The 27,195-nt window shown below is 36.3% G+C and overlaps 2 protein-coding genes across 5 annotated transcripts; both read left to right on the top strand.

Moving 5' to 3' along the window:
* Nucleotides 1-5,541: 5,541 nt before the first annotated feature.
* On the top strand, nucleotides 5,542-10,796 carry LOC122090011 (F-box protein At3g07870-like). Of its 2 annotated transcripts, XR_006143385.1 has the most exons (3): nucleotides 5,603-5,675; nucleotides 5,937-10,553; nucleotides 10,708-10,796. XR_006143385.1 is itself a non-coding variant. In XM_042659827.1 (2 exons), the coding sequence occupies exon 2, from the start codon at nucleotides 5,958-5,960 to the stop codon at nucleotides 7,098-7,100; it is 1,143 nt and encodes a 380-aa protein (XP_042515761.1). In that variant the 5' UTR covers nucleotides 5,542-5,675; nucleotides 5,934-5,957; the 3' UTR covers nucleotides 7,101-7,435. The 2 variants fall into 2 exon arrangements, 1 of the variants encoding a protein (XP_042515761.1); XM_042659827.1 differs by lacking the exon at nucleotides 10,708-10,796 and having other exon boundaries at nucleotides 5,542-5,675; nucleotides 5,934-7,435.
* A 2,812-nt stretch (nucleotides 10,797-13,608) lies between these two features.
* Nucleotides 13,609-25,781, top strand: LOC122089365 (proteasome subunit beta type-6-like). Of its 3 annotated transcripts, none has more exons than XM_042659026.1 (9): nucleotides 13,609-13,766; nucleotides 13,888-14,000; nucleotides 14,233-14,309; nucleotides 17,045-17,100; nucleotides 18,738-18,810; nucleotides 20,525-20,636; nucleotides 22,561-22,634; nucleotides 24,707-24,781; nucleotides 25,469-25,781. In XM_042659026.1, the coding sequence occupies exons 2-9, from the start codon at nucleotides 13,898-13,900 to the stop codon at nucleotides 25,586-25,588; spliced, it is 690 nt and encodes a 229-aa protein (XP_042514960.1). In that variant the 5' UTR covers nucleotides 13,609-13,766; nucleotides 13,888-13,897; the 3' UTR covers nucleotides 25,589-25,781. The 3 variants fall into 3 exon arrangements, with proteins under 3 accessions (XP_042514960.1, XP_042514961.1, XP_042514959.1); XM_042659027.1 differs by having other exon boundaries at nucleotides 13,645-13,766; nucleotides 13,871-14,000; XM_042659025.1 differs by having other exon boundaries at nucleotides 13,677-14,000.
* Nucleotides 25,782-27,195: the final 1,414 nt, after the last annotated feature.

Below are 27,195 nucleotides of genomic sequence, written 5' to 3' on the forward strand. Positions count from 1 at the left end.
TATATAAAGATTAAAGAGAACTCATTTGCTTCTTGGGATCAAACTTATCATATGGCATGGCTTGTGTCCCATGTTAAGAATTCAATTGGAAGGCCAAATCTGAGAGCTTTCCTGGAATATGAGCAGTCACACCTGGGAGTTTAACTATATTTGAAATCAGTTAAAAGTTAAAACAAAGAGCTTCTTGTTTTTGGTAATTGAATCAAACAAACTATTTTAGTGTTAAACCATTGTTTCTGTGAATTTGAACCAAAGAAGATAGTCATGCTTCTTGATCGAGGGTTATTCCATGATTTTCATGAATTTGATCCACATGAAATTGATTTGTTTGATCATTAATACTATCATGCTTCTTTAACAGCATTGAGTGATCTAAAGAATAGATTTCCTTGTTTTTGCTGCATTAATTCAGATGAACTGATTTTCATTTTTGTGTTATAATGATGAATAAGATAAAGAAATAGATCAATTACAAACAATAATACTCATCAGCACTTGACTATGATTTTATAACAAGGAAAAAGAAGAACTGATTTAAGTAACAAACCCATTTACAAATTTATACTCTGTACATTTCTCACTTCCCCTGAATCACTAACTTCTAACAAAATCTAAAACCAAACATAGTCTCTATACACAGTCTTCCCCTAAATCACCAAAATAAAATGGCGCCTTTGTTCCACGTAAAACCGTCATATATTTCTAATAAAAGACTGAAGTTTATGCTGTAAATACTGGAACTGCTAATGAGTATTACAAGTTCATAATGCAAAATAGAAGGGAAAAGTAAATGAAAATTCATTCACCTTAGAAATCACCAGTGTCTTCAATGTTATCTATGAGGCAGAATAGGCAGCCATCTTTTTCTATATGCAGAGCCTTCATGCTTCACAGATGCAGATTGAAGATTATAGCCTCTCAATGTTTATTCTTGTTGAATCTATTAGTCCCAACACATACATAAGTTAAAGTCGAAAAAAGTGTGAAAGAAGTAATTAAAATTTTTAAAGGGAAGGAAGATACCTGAGAATTGAGGAGGGAAAGGTGAAGAGTGTCGAACATTACTTCCAATATTAGAGTGGAGTAGAGGCCGAGTTATGTGGCCGTCCGGAAGCCCTTCGAATAGAAGATGTCTCACTTCAGCTGGACTTATGCCATCAGCTATGTTCTCAATGAGTTCGAGTCCACCATTCCCTGCATTTTTGGGAAAACCATTACCATCATTAACCAAACGCTTTCTTTCAAGAAATTATTGTAGTCCTTGTGATTGAACATTACTTCCAATATTAGGGTAGAGAAGGTGCTGAGCTATGTGCTCATCCCAAAGCCCTTGCAATAGAAGATATCTCACTTAAGCTGGACTAAAGATACCAGTTATGTTCTCAGTGAGTTTGAGTTCATCATTCCCTGTACTTGAAAACCATTACCCTCATTAACGAAACTGATTTGCTAGTAGAATCTCATGCAAATTCATAGAAACACAGAATATAATTATGAAACATTTAAAACATATTTAGATATAATAACTGTTATTTGAGTACCTTGCCCAACCTCAACAGGCCGTGTTGGATGGGAGCTTTTGCAAGGGATTGACGATGAATTTATTCTGCCTCGGAGACTGTTAGGAGGGCTTGACGACGAACTTCTTCCCCGGGGACTGTTGCAAGGGCTTGATGGCAAAATTCTTCTGCCATGGGGACTAATGAAACGCCTTGATGGAAAAAATCTTCTGCCCTGGGGACTCATGAAACGCCTTGATGGAAAAAATCTTCTGCCCTGGGGACTCATATAAGGGTATGGCAAAATTCCTCTGCTCCTGAAGGAACTGGCTGTTCCAGTAGCTGCATTAACTGAACCACTGAATGGGATTGGATTACTTTGATCAATATGAAGGGGATGGTGTGGACTTCCTGACACTGAATGACTGGCAATGTTATGATTTATAGGAGGATTAAAAGAAAATTCCCCGCTGGATGTAGAGCCACTGGGTCCAGCACCGTTTGCTGCTTGTTTATTGTTTTCTGAATTTTCCATTTCATGTGAATGAAAGAATCACCAGCAGTCTGCAGGCAATTTGAAATGGAAAAGTTCAGAACAGATCAGGATTTAATAAGAATACTAAAAAAAGAGAGATAGTTATCCCTTTAACTATACCATTAGATTAGTATTCAGGTCTTAACAAAAAAATTAGTATTCAGGAAAAGATTATCACAGTTTTTACCAAGAAAGCATAACAGATTAAGTAAAACGTAATCTCTGACATTACCTAGAGAAGAGGGAATCAAAGCAAAAAACAGAGAATCGGATTTTATGAATATAAGGGGATTTCATTACAGCATTGCAAGATTTGATTGGATTCAAGTTTGGTTCATGTCCATGAAAACCTATAGCTGTAAATTAGATAAGTTTTTGAAATAGCTGAAACCTAACTTCAGCATCCCAAATACACCATGAATCTTATTTTCTTGATTACATATTCAAATCTTGATCAAAACCCAATTCAGAATCAAAGGAAAGCCGTTTCCTTCTTTCTTCCTGCAACATTTGCTTTCGTTTTCTTTCAATCTCGAAGACTGATTAACAGAAAGCTACTATAACACTTAAAATCTATGCAAACACACCAAAAAAAAAAAGAAAAAGAAAAGATCATCTTTTTTGGGTCGTTCACATTAAATAGTTGGAAGAAATCTGATCAAGAAAGAAAAGAAATGCATAGAAAGTTTATTTCCATTGTTCATAGAGAAGAAGCACACTCACATGATTCGATAGTGAAGATTGGTGGCTCTGCGAGTTTCTCTGTTCTGTTTGCAGAGAACGATTTGGGTCTCACTCTGTGTTTTGGAGAATTGGAGACTAATGAGACTCTGTATCAAATGGAGATCAAATACCGCGCGAATCGAGTTTGTGTTTGGGCCAAAGAGACTCTTTTAAATTTTTTCATTTGAGCCGTTTTTTTTCTCTGATCTGTCTCTTCCTCACCTTGGAAAAGTCCCATATACCCTTTCCATTGGTTGAGTCTCTTGTTCCAATGTCAATCGGTTGGGCCAGACCTGGTGGGCCTATGTTCTTGGACCATGACTTACCTATTTATGAAAAGAGTCGATCTCGGTCGATGTCATATCGGTCTCGGTCAGGTTCCAGGCTTTAATCAGGTTAATTGAGTTATAATCGGGCCTTAAACAGGATAATGTACCAAGAAAGCTTTAAACGGTCTTTACTCTTCTTAGATTTAATATACTTTAATTTTATTCTATTAAATTATCAACAATTTTGAAAAGATATTATCAATAATTGATAAAAATATCAATATATACCCTATTCTATCAGAAAAAAAAAATATATCAAAATACCTATATAAACGGTCGTGCTAAACGTGTCGGTCTGAGTCATGCTTGTAAATGAATCGGGCCAATCAGAAGACCCATCGGGTTTACCCCTTGCACCAAATACTACTTATTTATAAACGGACCAGTCCTAGGCCCGACATGTTTATTAATTGGGTCAGTCCAGGTCAGGCCATAAACATGTTGATCTCGATCAGGTCTATCGGTGTGGGCTTGGAATTGACACCCCTACATATGGGAGACTTTGGGGTCTGTAAATCCATAAAATTTCGATCTTGTGCATGTGGGAGTCTCATTTACTGGATGAAAAGCCTAATACGGGCCTCTTCTATTTATTTGATTAACTCTTAAGATGTGTGGTATAATAAACTAGGTCATGCAATGCTTCATATATTAATAGATTTGGATAGAAGGCAACCCTTAGCCCTTAACAAACAACTGAACAAGTTCACTAAAATGTCATATAAGCCATCGAATAAACAAGTATATTATTAGACTTGGCGCATAACAACCATAAGCTGATTTTTAAGTCAATCAAGAGGCGATAAAGGCACCTAATCACTTTTACTGATGATTGTTTGAGGCAAACTAAGATCCATTTGTTAAGAATCAAGGATGAAGCAGAAAAGGCTTTTATGTCATAAAATTCATAGGTAGAAAATCAATTGCAAAGAAAAATTAAGGAATTAAGGGGAAAAAAAAATAGAGAGACTGAATATAAAATTCAAAAAATTATAAAGAAAATGGGATTATACATGAAGTTCCAGTCCCTTACTGACCTGAATCTAATTGACTAGTTGCAAGGAAAATATAACCTTAGAAGAAAATGATGAATTCATTACCTTATAAGTCAAAAGTTTATTAATGAGTTTATTATATGAGATATTTAGGCTGTGTTTGGTAGCCACGAAAAGAAAAGAAAAGAAAAGAAAAAAGTACACATTTTGTACTTTTTTCTTTGTGTGAAGAATTTTTCTTTGCACTTGGTATGTTTTCATCAAAGAGAAGATTCCTCTTTTCAAATTCAAAATTTCTCTTGGGAATTGTGAAGTTTTCTTTTGCTTCCCAAAAAATTTTCTTGCCAAAAATACAAGAAAACATGAGAAAATATGAAAAAATAATAAGACAAAAAATAATGATTATACAATGATTTCCTATGTGTCTATCTCCCTCTTAAAATTCAAAATTTTTTGAATTTCTTTTCTTTTATTTTCTTTTCTTCTCTTGGTAGCCAAACATACATAATCTTTTTATTTTCTTACCATTTCATTTCTTTTCTTCTTTTTTCTTTTCTTTTATTTTCTAGATTCTTTTTTCCTTTCTTTTCTTTTCTTTTCTTCTCTTGGCTACCAAACATAGCCTTAAAGTTTGAGATTATCTAGCAGAAGTAGGAATTCTTGAGTTGTAAGCGTGGGTGAGGTGGGGTGAGTTTGCAAAAGGGAAGGGAAATGAAGGGAAGGGGCAATGTTGCAAAGAAGTGTTCAGGAGGGGAGAGGGAAAGAGGAGAAGGAGAAGGGGATCCAGATCTAGGAGAAAGGGAGAGGGACAACCGTGGAAATTGGATCTTATCCAAGTGGCTGTACTCTCCGACCCTATGGATGCTATGAGATACGATTAGAAGGTACAACTGGCTGGAGAAGATTCGACCTCAAGCCGTAGGGGTAGAGGGAGAGCTAGAGATTGTGAAGAAAGACAACAAAGAGTGAAATAACAAGAAAAAAGATTTTTTTTTTTAATGAATGAGAAAGAAAAATAGAAAGTGACAATCAAGGAAAATAAATGAAGACAAAAAAAAAAAAAAAAAAAATCTAACGGGTTACAACGATAAGATGTAACAGCCTTGGTGACAAATAGATTAATCTTTTTTCTTTTCTTAAGCTATGTTTGACAATTGGCAATCAAGGGAAAAAATTAAATAAATTTGAATTTAAGAAAAGAGATATACATATAATTTTTTTTTTTTGTCTTATTATGTTTATTGAACTATTTTTCCTTTTTTTTCTTTTCTTCGTTTCCAAACATAGCCTTAAATCTTTCAAACACAACCCTAACGGTAGGACCCATTCATCTTGTGGCTCGATTTTCTGGCCAGGGCAAGCGTCTCCGATATTTTACCACGTGGCAGGAAATATTGGACACAGATGAATGCAGAATATTGACTCTCTCTCTATCATCGAAAATGAAGAAAATGACTAATCTCTCCCTTTCAACTATTTAAGGGAGAAAAAAAAAAAAAAAAAAAACTAAACACTCTTACCAGCTATCGAATCCTTTCTTCTTCAGTAGATACAAAGCAGCGGAGCGGCGGTAGGGTTTGTTCCTCGCCCTCAGGTGGGTTAGATCATTCTTTCTGCTCTTATTTCTTCGCTTATATCATCCCAAAATGTGAGATCTGCTAAATTATTTTTCTTTGTAAACCTTCTCTGATTTTATTGGTTTCTGCATTTCTTTCTATAAGCATATGGATCATCCATTTCTTCTGAATTGCTGGATGATGATGTTTCTCTCTCTTGTTTCAATCTCTTATCTCCTTACAATCCGTTTTTCAGATAATTAAATTGTATGATTTTGTTTAATTTGAATGATCAGAAGGGACCATAAAGAAACATTGGAATGATGGAGAGCAGTAAAAAGGGCAAGGAAGAAAAAGAGATACAAGGAAATGCAGTTCTCCCACAAGATGTGGTGGAGGAGATTCTTTTAAGACTACCTGTTAAGTCACTGTTGCGATTCAAGTGCGTATGCAAAAGCTGGTGTGCTCTAATTAAGAGCCCTCGTTTCCAGAGCAAGCAAATCCAAAGTACAACTGAGAATAGCCCTCTTCTAATTCTTAATGGACGTGCTTTTGATGTTGACGATCATGACCTCTACACTGTAGATTATGGTTCCTCTAACCAAGTAAGGAAACTAGATTTCCCATTCGATTCATTTGCGAAATTTTTTGATCGGGTTGATGTTGTTGGTTCATGTAATGGTTTGGTATGCTTGGCTTTCTCTGATGGGCAGTATTGTTGGGACACTATTTGTTTGTGGAATCCAGCTACTAGAGAACAAAAGTTCCTTCCAACGATTTATTCCACTTCCCATTATGTTTCTATGGGATTTTGTTTTGATCCCATTGTCAATGAGTATAAAGTGGTAAGAGTTGTTTACCTCTCCAACCCATTTGCGTCGAACACTGATGTGTTAAAGTCGGATGTGAGGGTGTATACACTTGGCTCTGATGAGTGGAGAAGAATTGGAGATATTCCTTACCATATTGATGATAGAGTGTCAATGGCAATTGTGAGTGGAGCTGTTCATTGGACAGCAAGTTACACTTACCCATGTAGAATGTCTGAATTAGTCATTTCTTTCGATAGTGCACAAGAGATGTTCAGAGAGTTACCACAACCGGATTATGGATACAGCAATGAGAAGTTTATCAAGCATGTTGGGGTTCTGGGCGGATGCCTCTCTATTTTTTGTCATTTCTCAATTGAACGTGTTGAGATATGGGTGATGAAGGACTATGGCTTGAAAGAGTCTTGGATTAAGCAGTTTGTTATTGGAGCACCAACAATATCTGGGTTTTTCTATATACGGCCGTTGGGACTTTGGAAGAGTGATGAAATTCTATTGGAGAAAGATGAAAGGTTGCTGGTTCTGTATGACACAAAAAGTAAGAGAGGGAGGGAGCGTAGAATTCTGGGGCTTCCACAGAGGTTTTACTCTGTTAATCACATTGAGAGCCTCATTTCACTAACGGTTGGCTAACCAAAGGAACAGAAATATGAAGAGGTACTTAGAATTTTTTTTTATGCTATGTCATCCTATGTTGACCTCTTATAATTTGTGTATGCATATTCTGTTTTGTACCATTTCCCCCCTTTGTTCCCCTAGATAAAATATTGACTCATAACTTCTTATGGTTGGTTCTATTTCCAATATAGGTTTCTTGTAAAAAATGCATTATTGTCTTGCATTGAACCGTGAGTGTTGCCTTATCAATGTCAGTTAATTTAAATGTGCAGATGTGGATTCCAATGAATGTGGTTTATTAGCCATCTGTATGTGGAAAAGAATAAATGAGGAACCAAATGATTGATACATTTCTTCATGTGACTGAGAAAAAAGTAGTCTAGATTGAATGAAATGGCAGAAGTCTTCAGTCTGGATTGAATAAAATGGTCGAACAGGATTCCTTTTTTAGTTATCTGCAGTGGTTTCATTTCATTAAACAAAAATAGAAACTAAAATGGGGAACTGTCTATAATCTCTATGAATATAAAATGACAATCTAATGATGTGAGGGATTGGTTTCTTTTTGCCCAATTGGATGTTGTATATTAAAGATTTACAACTTGCAAATTTGTTTCGTTTGATTTAACAGATACATTTTATCATTTTTTCATTTGAGTGTTGCTGGATGTTCTTATGTTGTTATTAAAGTTGAATGTCTTCAGTGGGTGTTGCTGCAAACAATTATAGGTTTGTTGCTTTTGTTATCACAATTTATAGTAAATTTACATTTGAGGTGTTTTTACGTTGTCTCTAACGTTGAAGGTATTCAGAGCATGTGGCCTTAAGTGATCCTAGGTCTGTTGCTTTTGTTATGCCAGTGTAATGTAAGGCTGTTTTACAATTTTCCCCTGTAATATTTTTTCTCATAATGCTAAAATGGGTTGGGGTTGGGTTCTTACCATGCATCTGTGAGTCATACTGGTGTACAGGTATCCACAGTTTTCTAAAGAAATCACAATTCTATCCAAAAGGCTGGTCATACATCATAACTTCATGTTTTATTTTAGTCTGACAAATGAGAAAATGAAATGCTTGACCCTGTAATAAATTGGTCTAGCTTCCTCTTACCAACATCCTTTTACTCATGTATGGTTGAAAATTCTGTAATGCACTTGGAAGATCTTTTTACCCCACAGGCCAACTGGTCACGAGGGATCATCCTTAAAAGTGATTTTACTTTAGGCATGTGCCATGGTTGCTGCCTTCTTAAAAAAAGGTTGTTAGAAATGAATATGCTTTAGATGAGTTTGAGTGGCTTAATGGATCCAGCAGTTTGTGGCAGCTTATAGATAGTGTGCGTGATCGGAACACCAAACCTTGAAATTCTCTTGATTTCTTAGGGCCTACATGATAACCATTCTGTTTCTCTGTTTCTCAATTTTTTTTTGTTTCTAGGAACCAAAAAAGAGTAGAAATCAAGGACCAAAGGATTGTTGGGAAATAGGTAAAAAGAAACATCTTTAAGGAACTTCTCTATCCCAGAAATATGAGGGAGAAATAGTTTAATGATCACATGGCTAATTTGATGGGCAAAGAAGTAATTTCATGTTAAAAATAAAACACCATCAATGCAACTTCAACCACCATATCACACCACTGCTGTCACCACCACCACCACCACCACCACTTCCACCGCCACTGTCACACCACCACCACTGCCACTGTCACAGCACCACCAATGCCACCACCACCACCTCCATCGCTATCGCTACTGCCACCGCTACCTCCACCACCATCGCCACCGCCACTGCCACCGCCACACCACCACCATTGCCACCACCACCACTTCTGCTAAAATTTTGGGTGTTGAATGACAGTTTTTTAGATTTATAGAAGTTCTATACATAAAAATTAATATGCGCTTAACAAACACATTTCTATTTCTGAGCTCTATTTCTTTTCTAGCTCAGAAATAGAAATTACTACAAGTTATCAAACGTGTTTTTTTGACCAGAAATATGACCTATAAAGAGAAATACAAAAATCATTTCTGGATTGAAATTTAACCTAGAAACAAAATGGTTATCATGTAGGCCCTTATTGACCTTTTCTTTTTGTATTTTTAAAATTTTCTTCTGTAGTTTGTTGTGAAGTTTTGTCTTTAAATTTATGGTTAAATTGATCAGTTTGCTTAGTGGATATCTGGTGTGTGATCGGAACACCAAACCTCCCTTACTGCACTTTTGAGTCAAGATACAGTATGATGCAGAAATTAGGCAGTTCCAACAGTGGAATGAGAAGAAAACAATTTTTTGAAGTGTCTCAACCACGGTGATAGATAGTTGTCCTTAGTCTCTTGATTGTCTGAGAAACCTAATTTCATGTTAAAAATAAAACACCACCAATGCAACTTCAACCACTATACCACGCCACTGCCGCCACCACCACCACCACCACCTCCACCTCCACCGCCACTGTCACACCATCACTACTACCACTGTCACAGCACCACCAATGCCACCACCACCACCTCCATTGGTACCGCTATTGCCATTGCTACCTCCACCTCCACCACCACCACCATAGCCATCGCCATCGCCATCGCCATCGCCATCGCCATCGCCACCGCCACCGCCACCGCCACCGCCACCGCCACCGCCACCGCCACTGCCACTGCCATTGCCACCACCCCACCACCACCATTGCCACCACCACCACTACTGCCAAAATTTTGGTTGTTGAATGACATTTTTTAGATTTATGTAATTTCTATACATAGAAATTAATATGCGCTTAACAAACGTATTTCTATTTCTTTTCAAGCCTAGAAATAGAGAAATAGAAATTACTACAAGTTATCAAACATGTTTTTTTACCAAAAATATGGCCCGTAAAGAGAAATACAAAAATCATTTCTGGATAGAAATTTAGCCCAGAAAAAAAATGACTACACGTTATCATGGAGGCCCTTATTGACCTTTTCTTTTTGTATTTTGAAGTTTTCTTCTGTAGTTGGTTGTGAAGTTTCCTCTTTAAATTTATGGTTAAACTGATCAGTCTGCTTAGTGGATGTATGGTGTGTGATCGGAATACCGAACCTCCCTTACTGCACCTTGAGTCAAGATACAGTAATGATGCAGAAATTAGGCAGTTCCAACAGTGGAATGAGAAAAAAAAACAGTTTTTTGAAGTGTCACCACCACGGTGACAGAGTTGTCCTCAGTCTCCTGACTGTCTGAGAAGTCTATATTTCTTCTTTGCTTCTACAAGTTTGACCTTTTTTATTTGCACATGGAGTATTGTAACGATTGTCTGGTTATTCGATATAACCACTCTCATCACTAGGCCTACTAGGCCTTTAGGAAATTGCTTTAGTGCAGCACAGCGAGCCAGGGAAGATGCAGCAGAAGTTGGTATGGTCAAGTAAATAGATGACTGAGCTATAAACAGAACTTGGTGGAACCTTTGGAACTTGCATACATAACGGTGAGGTTCAGACTATGGAATGTCAACTTCATTCACACTGGAATGCTCTTTGATTGTGCCTACTAAGCATCTCTTGATGATGTTGTCTCTAAGAAATATAACTCTTTTTTTTTTTTTTTTTTTTTTTTAATGCATGTGGACACATTTGTTTCAGGTAGTGTCGTTGAGACTGGTTTGGCAAGCAAAGTGTACCCTTAGGTTGATTGAGGAAAAATCAAATCGGTTATAAATTGCATTTTTCTATATTCAGCTTGTCACTGGAAATCTTGTTTTATTTTTCTCTTCTACACGCACAACATGGGTGTCAGCCATTTTTAGGTTTAAGGTTGACCAGAATTTTAGGCTGTGTTTGGTAGCCAAGAGAAGAAAAGAAAAGAAAAAAGAATCTAGAAAGAAAAGAAAAGAAATGAGAAGAAAAGAAGTGAAATTGTGAGAAAATAAAAAGAATATGTATGTTTGGTAACCAAGAGAAGAAAAGGAAATAAAAGAAAAAAATTCAAAAACTTTTGAATTTTAGGAGAGAGATAGACATAGGAAATCATTGTGTAATCATTCATTTTTTTGTTTTATTATATTTTCTTGTGTTTTTTACAAGATTTTTTTTTTTTTTGGAGCAAAAGATAACTTCACAATTCCCAAGAGGAATTTTGAATTTTAAGATAGAGATAGATACATAGGAAATCATTGTATAATCATTCATTTTTTGTCTTATTATGTTTTCATATTTTTTTATGTTTTCTTGTGTTTTTTACAAGATTTTTTTTTTGGTAAACAAAAAAAAACTTCACAATTCCCAAGAGGAATTTTGAATTTCAAAAGCTGAATCTTCTCTTGGGTGAAGACATACTAAGTGTAAAGAGAAATCCTAAAGTCAAAAAAAAAAAAAGTACAAAAATGTATTTTTTGTTTTTTTTTTTGTTTTTTCCTTTTCTTCTCTTGGCTACCAAACACAGCCAAAAACTGCCAAACTGCAAGTATTGCATTTAGTAGATCTCTTTTGGCATTTCTCCAATATTGTATGCTTGTTTTAATGTTGTGTTTGGTAGCCAATAAAAGAAAAGAAAAGAAAAAGTACAATTTCTTGGGTTAAGAATTTCTCTTTGCACTTAATATGTCTTCACCCAAGAGAAGATTCAACTTTTGAAATTCAAAATTCCTCTTGAAAATTGTTAAGTTTTTTTTTTTGCTCTAAAAAAAAAAAAAAATCTTGCAAAAAACACAAGAAAACATAAGAAAATATGAAAACATAATAAGACAAAAAAAAATGAATGATTACATAATGATTTCCTATGTGTCTATCTCTCTCCTAAAATTCAAAAATTTTTGAATTTTTTTCTTTCTTTTCTTTTCTTCTCTTGGTTATCAAACATACACTCTTTTTATTTTCTCACAATTTCATTTCTTTTCTTTTCTTCTCTTTTCTTTTCTTTTCTTTTATTTCCTACAGCCTTGGTAGCCAAGACAAGAAAAAAAAAAGAAAAAAGAATTTAGAAAAGAAAATAAATGAAATGAAATGGTGAGAAAATAAAAAGAGTATGTATGTTTGGTAACCAAGAGAAAAAAAGAAAAGAAAAAAAAAATTTTAAGTTTTTGAATTTTAGGAGAGAGATAGATACATAGGAAATCATTGTGTAATCATTCATTTTTTGTCTTATTATGTTTTCATATTTTCTCATGTTTTCTTGTGTTTTTTGCAAGATTATTTTTAGAAGCAAAAGAAAACTTCATAATTCCCAAGAGGAATTTTGAATTTCAAAAGCTGAATCTTCTTTTGGGTGAAAGACATATCAAGTGCAAAGAAAAATTCTTAATCCAAGAAAAAAAGTTCAAAAAGTGTATTTTTTTTTTTTTCTTCTCTTGGCTACCAAACGTAGCATTAGGGAACTTGTTCCATGGGAAAGGTATCATGCTGTCAAATGTAAAACAGTAGAGGCCTCAATTTATCACACGACCCATCTTTTATTGCACTGTTTTCTTTGTATTTCTAATAGTATAAAATTGATCTAGATTTCAACAAAATTTTCAAATTTAGAGAGAACTCCACTTGGACTAAATTTGTCACTTGAATTTTAAAGGTCGGGGCATGCTTTTGGGAAAAATTTGGGCCCATTAGGCTTACTAAGTGTCATTCATAGAGTGAATGTTGCTTGGTCATGTGGCCGCTGTGCTAGTATTAGGGCCAATGAAAATCATTCGCACAAGCCTCCAATAAGGTGGTGGGATGGTTATTTCAGCATCTGTGCCCAAGTGTAGCAGCCCACAACCAAGCAGCATTCTTTTCTCTAATAATTAATTTTAAAAGAAATAATAATTAAAAGGTGTAGAGTGCCCCCATTGAGAGAACTCTCTTCCTTTTATGTAATGCTGAATATCCTCAAAGCTAAAACCATTGGCAACCATAGTTTCATAAATCGGATTAGTAGTAAAGATCATCAGGATCAAATCGATATCAACCAATCTCTAATGCTAATTGATCCGATACTAATCCACTAATAAGGAATAAGGGTATGGATTGTATTATGTTATTCCAACTGAGGAGTTTGGCACCAGAATTCTTCATTGTCAATCCTATGCTGGTGTCAAGTGTATTTCCAAGTACATCACCGTCATGTTGCCAACATTTATTGACATGGTGAAGGCTCCTCTCCTGTAACTACCTGATTATAAAGATGGTCACGCAAAGATCTTGTAGTTTATGGAGCTACTGGTATTGGGTTTAGAAAGTGAACAACCTTTGTGGTTCTCTAATAGTCTTTATCTCGTTTTCATTTTGAGAAAGCAATCAAACAATGAATTGATTAGTTAATTTTACACAATAAATTCAATTTTCTATGGTGATGATCCTCTTCAAAATAATCTTACTTGGTAAGCGAGTTATATCTCTTAATATAATTCTAGGGTTTATCGGGGTCCCATATGATATTCAGATTATAAAAAACAAAAAGAATAAAGGTAAAATGGTCCAAAAAGTCGATTAATAATAATAAAAAAAAAAATTCCGTCCGATCCCGATTACAACCGATCTGATCCGTTGAGATCGATCCCGAGTTTTAAAACCTTGTTGGCAGAAGCCCCAACCAACGACAGTGTGGCCCGCGCGTAGAGAGAAACTCGGTCGATGTTTTTGATCGAACAAATTTTTTCTACCTGTTAAAGAGTATTAGAGTTACCGCTTAGCGGCTGAGCACACTTTGCAGTGACTTGGGCGAGAAGGTCCTTCTCTTTCTCTCTCTCTTCTCCTTGATAAAATTGCTTTCTGCAAGTTCTTTCTGTTGAGGGCTCATTTTGTCGATTGATATCAGTTTCTCAACTGCTAGGGTTTTTTTTACACTAGATTTGCTTCAATGGATCTCCATCTAGATGCTCCTCATTCGATGGGTACGACCATCATTGGAGTAACCTACAACGGAGGCGTTGTCCTCGGTGCTGATTCCAGAACAAGCACTGGTATTGATCTTAGCCTCCCTTTTTTCTTTTTGATATTTCAATTTTGCATTTATTTCTGATATGGGTTTCTTGCATACATGAAAAGTCCACGAAAGAAATTAGTTGGGAAAAGGGTTAGTTTAGTTAAATTGAGTTTCAGTTCGTAGTTGCTGCATATGTATATAACTTTATATTGTTACTTTTCGTTTTTGTTTCCAAATTTAAGTTTTCATTTTGTTCTTTTGTGTCTTAGGTATGTACGTTGCTAATCGGGCATCGGACAAAATCACACAGTTGACAGATAATGTTTATCTGTGTCGATCTGGCTCGGTAATGTCCTCAGTTTTCATTGTTCCTTTTATTTCTGAATGCTTGTGTTATGACATCCCAGTGGTTATGGATTATGGTCCTCTGGATTTGTGTTCACAGTTTGATCTTGAACGTAGTTTTGTTATTATTTACTTTTATTGTGGGTCTATCATAGTTTCTTCTTACGTTGAGCTTAATTTTTCTGGAGAATTGTCTAATTCGTGGTGGGTTTTTAAGATATGTGCCTTCTGTGAATATTGACTCAGACTGGTTTGGGGTTCTTACGGGGCATAATCTAGTATAGGATGCCCTCAAAACACTTCCATATTTTTATTTGGTTGACCATGATGGATGGTTCTTTATAGCGATCTCTAGGCCTAGGATGTGTCTTATTTTCTGCGTTGCTACTACAAGAAATTTGGGTTTGATGACTTTGGGTTGTAGATAGCTATATTTTTCTCTTAGTATAGTACCTGTACAATATATAAAAATCACCAGAAAAATATTGAAATAGAGAAACTAGCTTGGGATATCGATACTGGTTGGTATCCAATCAACAACCAAATCTTACTGAATTTTTTGTTGGGATGGGATCCAATCCTGGAATTCCCAAGTGAGTCACATTTCTGAAGCTCTGTGTGGCTCATGTTGCATGAGCCTGATTTGGGTTTTGTGCCTCACTTTCCATTTTGATGCGGTTCACTTTTGAATCTCATTTGATTTAGTTGGTTAATAATGACTTTGCAATCTGCTTTTTTTTTTTTCATGGTTTTTTCATTCACATTGCCCCAATTTTTGAGTTTCCATCTGTGGTGGTGAAGTGTACAATGGAGGAAGCATGTGATGGATATGATTTACCTCCCCATCCCACATTCTAAGTCAACCGTGCTCGTGTGGATTCTTGAGAGATTAGAATGGCACCCTTGGAGTCCTTTGCATTACTTTTACATGATTATATTTGTGGCATCTAAGTCTCAAAACCATGCTTTATGGGCATCACGTCTGACAAATTATGGAAGTATCAAGTTTCTCTTATGTTAACACCAAATCCCCCCTTGCCCTCTTCAGCAATAGTCTGGCTAGAGAAAGAAAGACCAAATTGCAAATTAGAATACTTAAAGCTTTTATTGGCTTTTTTTGGGGCCTGATATAACTTTCAGTACAGTACAATGGCAGATTTAGCTGACCTAGCTAATTGGGATAAATATGGGTGAGTTAAAGGAGGAGACAAGTTTATCCAGTTTGCACTTGTTCATTTACTTCATCTGTGAATTATTTTCAACTTGATAGCCGTAAAATGCCATTTAAAGCAGGAGGCAAAGATGTTTATCCATTTTGCAACGTTCATGTAGTTTGTTTGTCTCTGAATTATTTCGAACATGATGGCCTGGAAATGCTAATTCTACTGCATGCTACAATATCTTAAGCTATGTTACCCACACATAGTAATGGCTACCGAAAAAAAAAAGGTTGCTTCAAAGATTCCATTCCTTGCATTCTCAATGCATACATGAAGTGTCGGACATGTATATAACTTGTAAGTTGAAGAATGCTGGTAAAGTAGCCTCTAACAGGTAGTGTATAACCTTCAGATGTCCTCCAGTTCTTTACATCAATATGATGGCATCAGCAAGAATCACCCAAAGTTTTCACCCCGTGGGCTTTTAACCAAAAGAAAATCTTTTGCAATGATCCAGAACATCGTCTATCCATAGTTCCATACCTCATAAGCGAATCCACAAGAACAAGCATCACCTTAATCAAAGAGGAAAAAGATCTTGGAATGATTAAACACGTTGAGATCTCCATATTCGTTCATCATCAAAACACTTTTCAAATCAATCGCCTTCCCGAATGGATAACTGTTCCTTATTGGTGTAATCCCATCTTTTACGATACCATCTGAGAGTAGGAGACAGCACTGAGTTTCATCTTCTTTCATACAACTGGTTACGAGGGAATATTTATTAGCAGCTAAGCTCAATAGCATTGGTTGTAGCCTGTAGGTCTGTCAGCTGTGGCCAGCAGAAGATAAGTGCTGCCAGTAAAGTGTTTGAGCTCCTTCTCAACCTGAATGTGTGCTGCTGTTCATATTCCCTTTCAGAAACCTACTGTCCACTGGCATGCTTTCCCACTCATCAATTTCCAGAGACTTTACAACAAAATATCAGTCACTTATCATGGGATGCTTTAGCTAACAAGTTGGTTTCTCATATTTGGTTGACGAAGATGGATTTTCCTTCATGGTATTCACCGGGGTGGGACATTTTATGCCCCATTGCTGTATAATTTGGGTTCAGTGGCTCAATATCTTACATAATACTGTTCTCAACATGCAGTGTCTTAAAAGAGAGAGAAAAAAAAAGGGTAAAGCAACTTTGGCTTGTTTACAGATTTTATTGGAAAATTTTGAAATGGTACTAACAGTGTTGCATTTTTGTGTAATTGTCTGCCTTATCTAAGCTGTGAAATCTATTAATATTGATTTGTATCAGCAAACCATTCATATGTTTCAGTTTTGATGCAGCAAATGAAAGTTAGTCTACTCTTTGAGCCTTGCCATTAGATTCTTCTATCTTTATTTTTATTTGGAATTTCTTATTTTTAATGACTTTCTGTTCATTGTCTTCTTATTTCCAATGCCATGTATTCCAATGTGGAATCATTTATTTTCTCATCATATTTGGTGGATTAAGCAACATGCTCAATCGTTTGCTTTGGGGCTCATTAATCATTTGCAATTTTGTGATTTGCAGGCTGCAGATTCTCAAATTGTCTCTGATTATGTCCGTTACTTTCTTCATCAGCACATGTGAGAAAATTTACATCATTTCACGTGTCAATTAATTATTTCTATAATGAACTGGGAACATGGTTTAAAGTATCTCCGATATGATATGATACGATACCCCTTTGGTACTTGTCTTAAATTTAGCCGACCGATGCTAACACTTTAATCCTTGATCTTTAGCATATATTAGCGTATCTCTGATATGATACAATACCCCCCGATATGTATCTTAAATTTAGCCGATTGATACGGCGACCGATACCGATACTTTAATCCTTGACTGGGAGTGCAAACAAGAGAAAACGATGTGGCAGTGGCACTGTTTGGATGCGTAATCCCACATCGCTCAGCGAGGTCGGCTACCGCGACTATATTAGCTGGGCTTTACCTTCCCCTGCTAGACACGTTTATGTGGGTGTGCTGGCGCCTAATTGGTTGGACCCAGTCTATCAAGCGATGTTTAATTATTCATTGTTGTGTGTGTGTGATGTAGATAAGTCAGCTAAAGGGCTTATTTTGTTGGGGACACAACGTGTATAGAACATAACCCAAGGCTTATTTCCACTAAAATAAATCCTCTGTGATTTATTTGCATCACCTCCCCCCTCTTCCCTAACCCCAAAGAAAACATTCACCAGGCAGCTCCCTTTCTCCCTGCTCAATTAGGGTTCACGCAGAATGTCTGTGGTGTTGACAATCCTTGAAGAGTCCAGATTCTGAGTCTTAAGGCTATCAAAATCATCTCATTCTTCTGGATGGTAGATGTTGTCATAGGGAGGTAGTAGCATTTGTTTTTTGGGTTGGGGTTGGGGTTGGGGTTGGGGTATGTGTGATTGGTTTTCTCTATGAAGTAGGAGCTTGTAGTGTGATAAGTTAAAGAACAATGGATTTTGCTGTGGCCAGTTGGTATATGTGCCTGAAATGAAAAAGTTGTTGGACTGGTCTTCCTTTCCCGCAAAATGGTCTGTTTAGTCTGGTACTTATATTTTGGACTATCTGGTGGTATTCTGATGATATCTGGCGACTCCTGTCTTAGGTTTAGTTGTCACCTTCAGCCTTTTATATCTCCTTTGTTATCTTTTTTTCCTTTTGATTTTCTGATAGATGCTGTCAAAGCGTAAACTAATGACAGTTGTTACAGTGAATATTATGTTGTGCAATTGCATTATTATTGACATTAGGGGTTGATTTTTGTCGCGAGGTGGACAGGGTCACCGCGAAGCTATTCCTTGTCTGGTGGGTAAATCTGCCACATGGAAGTTTGTTTGGTGCTCAAACTTTGTGGACATTTTGTCCACCTCATCTTCTATTCATTAGTCAGTTTTCCCAATCATACTTCAAAATGTGTCGGTATAAGCGTGTGAGAATTGGTTGATAAGTCGAGTTGTAGTGAATGAGTTGGACGCAAGTAAAATGCTGGGAGAAGAGAAGAGTCATATACATGGGTTCATAGGTGCCAGGTGGGCTATAATTTTTCATGTTTCCAGTCTGGAGACATCCCCCATGAATCCAACTATGCGAGATTGCTCTAGTTAGTGAACTGTTCTTTCTGCGTTTTTACATGTTTAGTTTGGCATGTTACTTAAGTCATTAAGTTTTTGTAGTTACCTTTTCAACCTTTTTGTTTATCTACTCTGATGTGCTGTCCTTTGGTTCAGAATACAACTTGGGCAGCCTGCAACTGTGAAAGTCGCTGCAAACCTAGCCAGGCTTTTGTCATATAGCAATAAGGTTTGACTAAACTGTCCTTTTAGTTTGTAGCTTATGTAATGTACATGTGGACCTCGACTTTATATTGGAAGATGATAGTAATCCTTTCTGTTCAATGAATTTATGGACATCTAGAAATAGAGATGCAATGGTACAAAAGGGCTCCTTAACATAGAGGAAAAAGCTGTAGGAATAAAAACCATAATCTATCTTCTCCTTTTATCTTTCTTCTGTCTCAGCAAATAGTTTATTGCTCGTCATAGCATCTCTCTTTTACTGTTTTGGCTACTGTGACTAAAAGGTTCATCCTTGAACAATGAACGTCTGACCTTGAAATAGGTTTTAAATAGTATTTGGACAAGATTTTTCTCCTCCTAGTGAATGCTAATTAGATAAAATACCTTTCAACCTTCTTAAAGTCAGTTGTACTTTTACCCCCTTTAATCTTTTCTTTTTCTTTTTTCCCTTTTACTTCCTTCGGAGAGATTTCAGGGAATTAAGAGTAAAATTGCCTTCCAACCTTCAAAATACCTGTAGGTTAAATAGATAATCAGTGTAGTTTTTGAATGATGCCATTAAATTTACAAGTTTCCACAAATTTATCCATTTCATAAATTTGAAATCAAGTCGTCATATGAGTGTTGGTGAATGAAAGAATTTTCTTTGTTGTCTGCTGCTCTGCTAGCATCCTAACTCTTCTGTTTTTGATTTATGAAAAGGCTTTTTTTTTTTTTTGTATAGATAAAATGATTTATTGGTTGTTGCTATTGTTTTTTGCTTTCGAAATGCATTGTGCATTTAGAAGTACCAGAAGTTAATTTGATCTGTAGAAATTCACTTACATATTCCTTCTTTCTTCTCCTCTAATCTCCTCTTGCATCTATTGCTCCTTGAAGTGTTTCTTTGTTAGTTCTTTTAAAACTCGGAAACTGAAGCCTATTATCCCATCTCATCTCAAATGCTAGATTTATCCTTTAAAACTACGTCTCTGAATTTTGTAAGTTACTATTATTTGTAAAGGTTTGATCTCTCTTTCTATAAAGCATCCTAACCAATTACTCCCAAACTTCAACTGCAGCCTATCCATATCTAAAGTTGCTCTCTTGGCTATAGTTGTGATAAAATTTCCTTTTTCTACCTTCTTCTAGTGTTTCTCTTGCTTGCTGGATTATAATGCCAGAAATTTTAGACCAAAGTATAGATAATTTTTCCCATACAGCTCCCTTTAAGTTTGTTTGGCTACATATCTATACCTCAAACCTTATGTCCACTACAAGCTTTAATGGCTTTAATATTTTCCTCTCGAATACTTATGGCTGGCCATTTTGTTATATCCAATGAGGTATACCTCCTGAGGTGTAGAGAAGAATCTGGACTCACTCTTTGACTCTGTTGGGTTAGATTTTATCCATGTTTTCCGAAAAACTCTTTTGCTTTCTTGTACGCTCTGTGCTGATCATCCTCTTATTAATGGAGAAGGGAGAATTTTCCTTCATATGTGTGATAGGTCACTTCCTGGAGAACTGCTGAAGGTAAAAAACATCCCATCTCTTAATTCCTATGTCTGCTGTGGACGTAGGTTGGTTCCGCTCCATTTTTGTTTTGAGGGGTTATTGGAATGTTATAATGAGAAAGTGCATTTATCCTGATGTGTTTTCTGTCCATCACTTTACATTGAGTTCTGCTGTCCCAACTACATCTCCGATTTACTTTATCTGTCTGATGATATTGGCAGAATATGCTACAAACTGGCCTGATTGTTGGTGGATGGGACCGGTATGAAGGAGGTAAAATTTATTCAGTGCCTCTTGGTGGGACAATTTTGGAGCAACCTTTTTCAATTGGAGGTATGCCATTGCTACGTGGTTCTAAGAGAAGATTTTATTGAAAAGTAGTTCATAAATAAGATTCTTATAAATTCAATTTATTTTAACTAACAAGTGAAAGAGGGTTGGAAAGGCATAATTATTTTAATTGAAGGTAGCCAAACAGACAATGAATTTAATGGAGGGGAGGATGTAGATGAATACTTACCATATGTACCCCTACGGAATATGGACTTTATAGGCACAGTTTTTCACAGGCCCGCACTTTGTTTCTGAACAATTTTGCAAAATGGGTACATATCCTGTATTCAAGTACTTCGTACTGTGAAATTATGTCCTGAGAATTCGTAGTCTTTATGGTGTAAAATGTTTGCATTCCCATTGGACAGGAGAAAAATTCAGTAAGATAATATTTCGAACTATTTAAACAGTGACTTTTCATTTAATTTTTTAATATGTTCAGCTATTGTTTGGTACATGTTCACCTGATTGATTACTCTTCTTGCCAACAAAGATGTTAAGGGATTTTCTTTTTCTATATTCACAAACAAGTGAATAGATGGGATTGATAAATTACTTGCCAAAAGAAAAATTATCGTGGGAGAAACCCAATGGTATGTACTTGTGAAGAGATTGGCAGAAGGGGCAGTAATGCCCATTGAAGTTCTAGTTATTATTATAAAAATAACACTATTAAGGAAAAGAAAGGGAGAATGACCCAGGTTGTAGAAATAATAGGACGTGATTGTTACGTTTAACTGGCATGTATTGGGCTCTAGGGTTAGTTGCTACAATTTTTTATTTTTATTTTTTTAAATTATGTATAAAGGAACAGGAAGACAATATATGAAGTTGAAGCCTAAGCCTGAACCACCATGGGCTTAGCACCACATGCATGACATTTGGGCCCAAGTGCCACATCCAATTGCAAAATTCTTCAACCTGGCTCTCCCTAACCAAAAAGATCTGATGGGTGCCAACCATTGCCTCCATTAATAAGGAGTTCAATAAGGAGTGGAACAGGAATTCTAAATTGGTTGTGGGATCCAATTATGAACAATGGTTAGTTCATGGTTGGTATACTCGTCACCTGGCCAAATTGTACTTCTTGCTTCTTATAGTCAAGGAAGCATCATTGGCAACAAAATATTGTTATTGTTGTTTACTTGTTAGTATTGCTATAGTTCTACTTGTTGTTATCCTTATTATTGCCAAATGTCTTAACATGCTGAGTACACGTGAATCCAGTATAAGACACTGGTAGTGAATTTTTTTACTCATTTCTATATTTTTAGTTTATTTTGTTAGAGCTGGTGTTCCCATGCAAGTGTATAGAGATCTTTTTTTTCTTTTCATCCTATTCTATGAGAGAGGGCTTTAACGCTCCACACTCTACCAAGTCTTTGGGCACTTGTTCACCCTCAAGTCTCAATTAATTTTTCGTTTTCTTTACTTCCATGTAGCTCTTGTTAGTGTTCTCATGCTCGTGCAGTTGACTGAAACTTGCAGCATAAAATGTGGAACTGAAAATTGCTATTCAATTTTGTTCCCATGAGATTTAGTCCGAATTCTACGTAAAATGTCTGTTATTTATGTTATTGCGCTTGTTATTTTGTAATACCAAATCTTCTTTGGAACTGACATCTATGTCTAAGGTTTGTTTCTCATCAGCTTTTTGAATCCAAATATGTGGTTGAATTATTAAGTCATTATCTGAAATATAGCTGATGCTGTTTGAATGTTCCAAACTTGTAAACCTTGTCAGTGATCATAAATTATTCTGTGGAAGTACTATTCCTAGTTAAAAGTGGTTTGCACATTTCTATAACTGATGAATTCTTTTTTCAAATGGAATTTTTCAAATTTTTGTTTTTTGGATTGACTTTGGTAGTTAGATCTTTGCAATCATATCTTGGACTTCTAAAAATAATCTGATGTTTCATAGGATCTGGCTCCAGCTACTTGTATGGATTCTTTGATCAAGCATGGAGGGAAGGAATGTCCCAAGATGAAGCGGAGGTATGCAATCTCTTGCGTTTGCAAATGAAAAAGTTTTTATTTTTTTGTTTGCTTTATCTTTGATTTGGTTGTTTGTTGATTTTAGCTATTTGAATGTGTTAGTGTTGGTAGATGCATCTGGAACAAGTCTTGTTTTTTATGATGCTTCGATGCAAATCAGTAACCTAGAAGTTAGTTGCATGGTTGGAGAATCTGGAAATTGGGATTGATTCACTTGGGTGAATTTACATATTCTTTAAAAGGGTGGAGGTTGGGCACGCCGCTAGCTCAAGAAAGCTAGCGGCTCCAATCAATGGCAATGTGGGATACACATGGGCATGGGTGTCTTTTCCATGGGATGGGGAGAGAGAGTGACACAGTCAGGGCAGCCCAGCGGCATGCCCAGACTTTTCCCTTCTTTAAAATATGGGAAAATTATTTTAACGTAGAAGTTAGTAATATTCTTTATGGTTGGCCATTTTGAGCTATGCAGAGTGACAATTGGGTGCATCTTATGCCTCTTGGACTAGATTGCAAGTTTGGGGTCCCATCTCAACCATATAGTCCACCAGGCACCATATTTTTTCAGCTGTTGAACCAAAGATGGAAAAGAAGATTTTTTAACCCTTTCTTAAAGCTCTATATTGCTTTGTGGGGGAACACCGTCAGTCTGAAACTTATAAGATAAATATGATGACAAGAACAAATGTCCAGAAAATTTGAGCTCAAAATAATTTGCCACGTGGTTTGATAGGGTTAGTGGGCTAGGCCCACCTGCGGTTGATATAGTCACTGCTTTCTTGGAGAACTACTGGATTATTAGCTCAGCAGTGTGACTTAGAGAGCTCTAGTGTTTTGGTTGTTTGTCGAAGAGCTTCCTTTCCCCCAAAATTTCAGGTTAAACCGATAGCTCACCAAGGAGATCAGGCAATTTATGTTGGGACTGTTGGGTCGCCCAGAAACAAGGAACACAATAATAAATCCCATGATAATAAGAAGAAATATAGAAGAAGAATAATGAAGGAGTGAGAGAGAACATAAGAAGAAATGAAGAGAATGAGGAATCTGGGGATCTGAGATCGAACAGAGAAGAACCATTCAATCATATAGCTGCGGCAAGACTCAAATAAATTCCATCCATTCCAATTCTGTATGTTGTTTACAAACATGTATTTAAAGACTTGTAACAAAAGCTAATAATGAAGAGTAGAGTTTGAATCCAACTCCACAGCTTTATCTCGTACTATTTTATCAACGTTAAAAAAAAGAAAAAAAAAATTGCAAAAACAACCCATAAAAGAAAATAACCTAATTATTTCTATTTGTTACTGCATCACCAAAGCCAAGAATCCTTGAGACTTGCAAAATTGGGTAGGAACCAAGAACAGGAATGTCTAGTCAACGCAGTAACTTTAGTAAGGAGGGCAGATTGCTTCCTCCAAGAAAATGTAAACTACCCTTTACAACACTGATTTAGCTCTTTTAATATAACGATATTGCAAAGACCAATAGAAGGCCTTGAAACCATCTAATCTCCAACATTGAATCTTCTTTAATGATTGTATTCATCCATTGCGCAACTTCCAGTTCTTAATGAGTTCTGTCAGCTCCGCAGTGACCCACCCAACAAAACCCTAAAAAGTCAACATGATCTGCCCATTGTGATTGAATACACCTCCAATACCAGCTGGCCAATGATGCCAATAGAACTACCGTCAACATTGAGCTCAATAATATCAGGTGGTAGAATCATTCATATGTGATGGATTGAATTGGTATCACACGAAAAAATGCTAATCTCAATGTTTGAAAGTAATCAATGTATGACACAGAATGCTTCCATGGTACTGGCCCATCTAGCTGTCCTCAACATAAGCAGCTCGATCACTTCCCTAGATGATCACTGCCATTTCTAAATGACTATTGCTTAATTAACCAGATGCAAAATCTCTGTTCTCTATATTTTTGGTACTACAACTGTCAATTTGCTAAATTATGGTGGGTGTTATTTGCTTGCTGGAAATTATCCAAGTGTATTCTTTAGTTTTTAGTACTCTTTTAATCTTGGAGATGGCAACTTTAACTTCCTGCAGGAATTAGTGGTGAAGGCAGTCTCTCTTGCCATTGCCAGAGATGGTGCTAGTGGAGGTGTTGTTCGCACTGTCACTGTGAGTTTCTTCTCTCTGTTGAATTCTCTTTAAAAACAATTCAAGCTATATAAAAAAAAAAAAAAAAAAGGGTTCTCTGTCTAGAGCCGCTCACAACCTCCTGTTCTGCTTCTCTCATCTCATTCCGGCCCACCCCACCCCAAAAAAAAAAGAAAAAAAAAAAAAGACGGTTTAAAACCCAAATCTATATTTTCAAGGATAAGTGTATATTACCAATTTGAAATGGTGAGCTACTGTTTGGACTGTCAATCCGGTGCCATTCTAAAATTGATATAGTTCTGTTCATCCTGTGAGATTGTGGGGATCTCACCTATGCTATAAAATTGTGCATCATTAGTTAATAGTATAGGATCTTCTTTTGCAGAATGCATTTAGTTGACATTAACTAATGATGCACAATTTTATAGCATAGGGTCCAGAATGCATACCAAACACAGCCTAAATTTCGGGAGAGTATTCTCTGTGGGGGGAGAGCAGCCTACACTAGCGCCTTCCAGTCTGTCTCTCTCTATTGTCTGTATAGGTCATTTCACATGGGGGAAGGAGAGAGACTGCAGAGTCTGGTGGGGGCTGCACTCCTCCACCGAGAACATTCTCTCTTAAACTTCATTCAGATGGAGTCATCACTTGTATATGCTTTGGTTTTGTCAATTATTGTTTTTCCAATCTTTGGCATGTGACTTGCAGATAAACTCAGAAGGGGTATCAAGGAAGTTCCACCCAGGAGACACCCTTCCTACATGGCATGAAGAGTTGGAGCCCCAGAATTCATTGCTTGACACACTGATGCCAGAGGACTCACAATAAGACCATTGTTTCATAATCCAAGAAACGCTAGCAACAATCAACATTTATTTTATTTTTAGTGGGATTGGATTGTTCACCATGTTTGAACCTTTTTTTTTTTCGGGTTTTAACTCATTTCTGTTGATGAAGGCTGTTTGGTGCTTCGTAGACCATGCTTCCTTTCCTCTTTTAACTTGGGACTTCTCCTTGTGCTTCTTCTTCTTCCATGTTTAACAGCCTATGTCCCAAGCCAGGAGGGTGCCCAAGCCCTTGTGGTTTGGCCTGGATTCCCGGGAACCTATATGAAGTTGAGAGGGGTAAATCCAAGAGAGGATAATAGAATGTGGTGTCTCACCATACTTGGACACAAGCAATGTACTTTGCCATGCCTTCCATAACTGCGACCCCCAATAACCATAACATGGCAGCTTGGAGGGGTTGATATTTTGTGAACAAGTGGACCCCAATTCCCCTGTACATCTTTCATGTTTCAGGCTAATTTATGGTTAAAATGGAAAAATAGAGCATTGATATATCTGGGGCTGCCAGGATCCGTATGAGTGAATGAAGGGTTACATAATTTTCCAATTAAAAAAGCACATGCCTATAAAGCTGAGGGTTGGTCTTACATATAGATCAAGAGATATATTGTTGAGCCCATTGACGTGTAAGGCTTTAGATGGACTTACATAGAATAAGCTCAGTATTGAAAGCAAAGAAATAGCAAGAATACAAAATCCATTCAAATTCAAATATTCAATCAAACATGGCATAGGCATTTTTCACAATAGTTGTAGATACCAAGTTCACACCTAGCAGCCATTATTATCAAATGTTTGAAATGCTGCCAAGGTATAGGATAACATTTGTGATGACCTACAACTGCTACATAATCTATTAACTCTTTTTGCCCAGCTTTTTCATGAGCATTAAACGGTCAGGACAACACAATAACTACAAATGTGACAAATCATAATCGCCTCAGCTCTGTATCGATTAATTCATGCTTCAAGAAAAATTTTCTTAATTAAATGTAGTCTCTTGACAACATCATTCATGTGCATACATTCTCTTGGTGATTCCATGGAGCATTTGATTGACGTTATGCAATTGTGCAGCTTATCTATCCTATGAGTAGGATCTTCAGTTCTGATGAAAGCATCCTCTTCAATTTCTTCTTTATGTTCTTCTTCGGGTAGGAGTGTTGAATCTAAAACTTGCATCAAGTGTCCAGGTAAAGCTGCTTTTGCAAAATTATGGAGATTTAAGTCATCAGTAAACATTTGATTTGTTGGCCTTTTCCCTATGAACATCTCCAATTAAAGGATCCCATAGCTAACATGTCCCCTTGTATGGTTGCTCTTCCACCCATGCCATATTTTGAAATTTAGAAACCTCACATTGTTATATAACAATAAAAGATTTGCAAAATTTTCATATTTTACAAAAAAAATACAATATGAAATATGAAAATTGAAAAATAATTATTCAAAAGTAGCCAATTACATGGTCATTTCTTCAATATGGGAACCATAATTTTTTGATTATGTTAAAAATAATCTAATATAAATTATGTCAACTTAGATTCTAGAATCCAACGCATTCGTACTTTCGTAGTGTAACAAATT

This window comes from Macadamia integrifolia, chromosome 9, assembly GCF_013358625.1.
Source record: "Macadamia integrifolia cultivar HAES 741 chromosome 9, SCU_Mint_v3, whole genome shotgun sequence".
Lineage (NCBI taxonomy): Eukaryota > Viridiplantae > Streptophyta > Magnoliopsida > Proteales > Proteaceae > Macadamia > Macadamia integrifolia.

Bases quoted from the DNA above. Each gene is read 5' to 3' on its own strand.
- LOC122090011 (XM_042659827.1), top strand. From the start codon at position 5,958: ATGATGGAGAGCAGTAAAAAGGGCAAGGAAGAAAAAGAGATACAAGGA.
- LOC122089365 (XM_042659026.1), top strand. From the start codon at position 13,898: ATGGATCTCCATCTAGATGCTCCTCATTCGATGGGTACGACCATCATT. The intron at 14,310-17,044 runs GTAATGTCCTCA...TGTGATTTGCAG, and splicing joins ATCTGTGTCGATCTGGCTCG to GCTGCAGATTCTCAAATTGT. The intron at 18,811-20,524 runs GTTTGACTAAAC...TGATATTGGCAG, and splicing joins TTTTGTCATATAGCAATAAG to AATATGCTACAAACTGGCCT.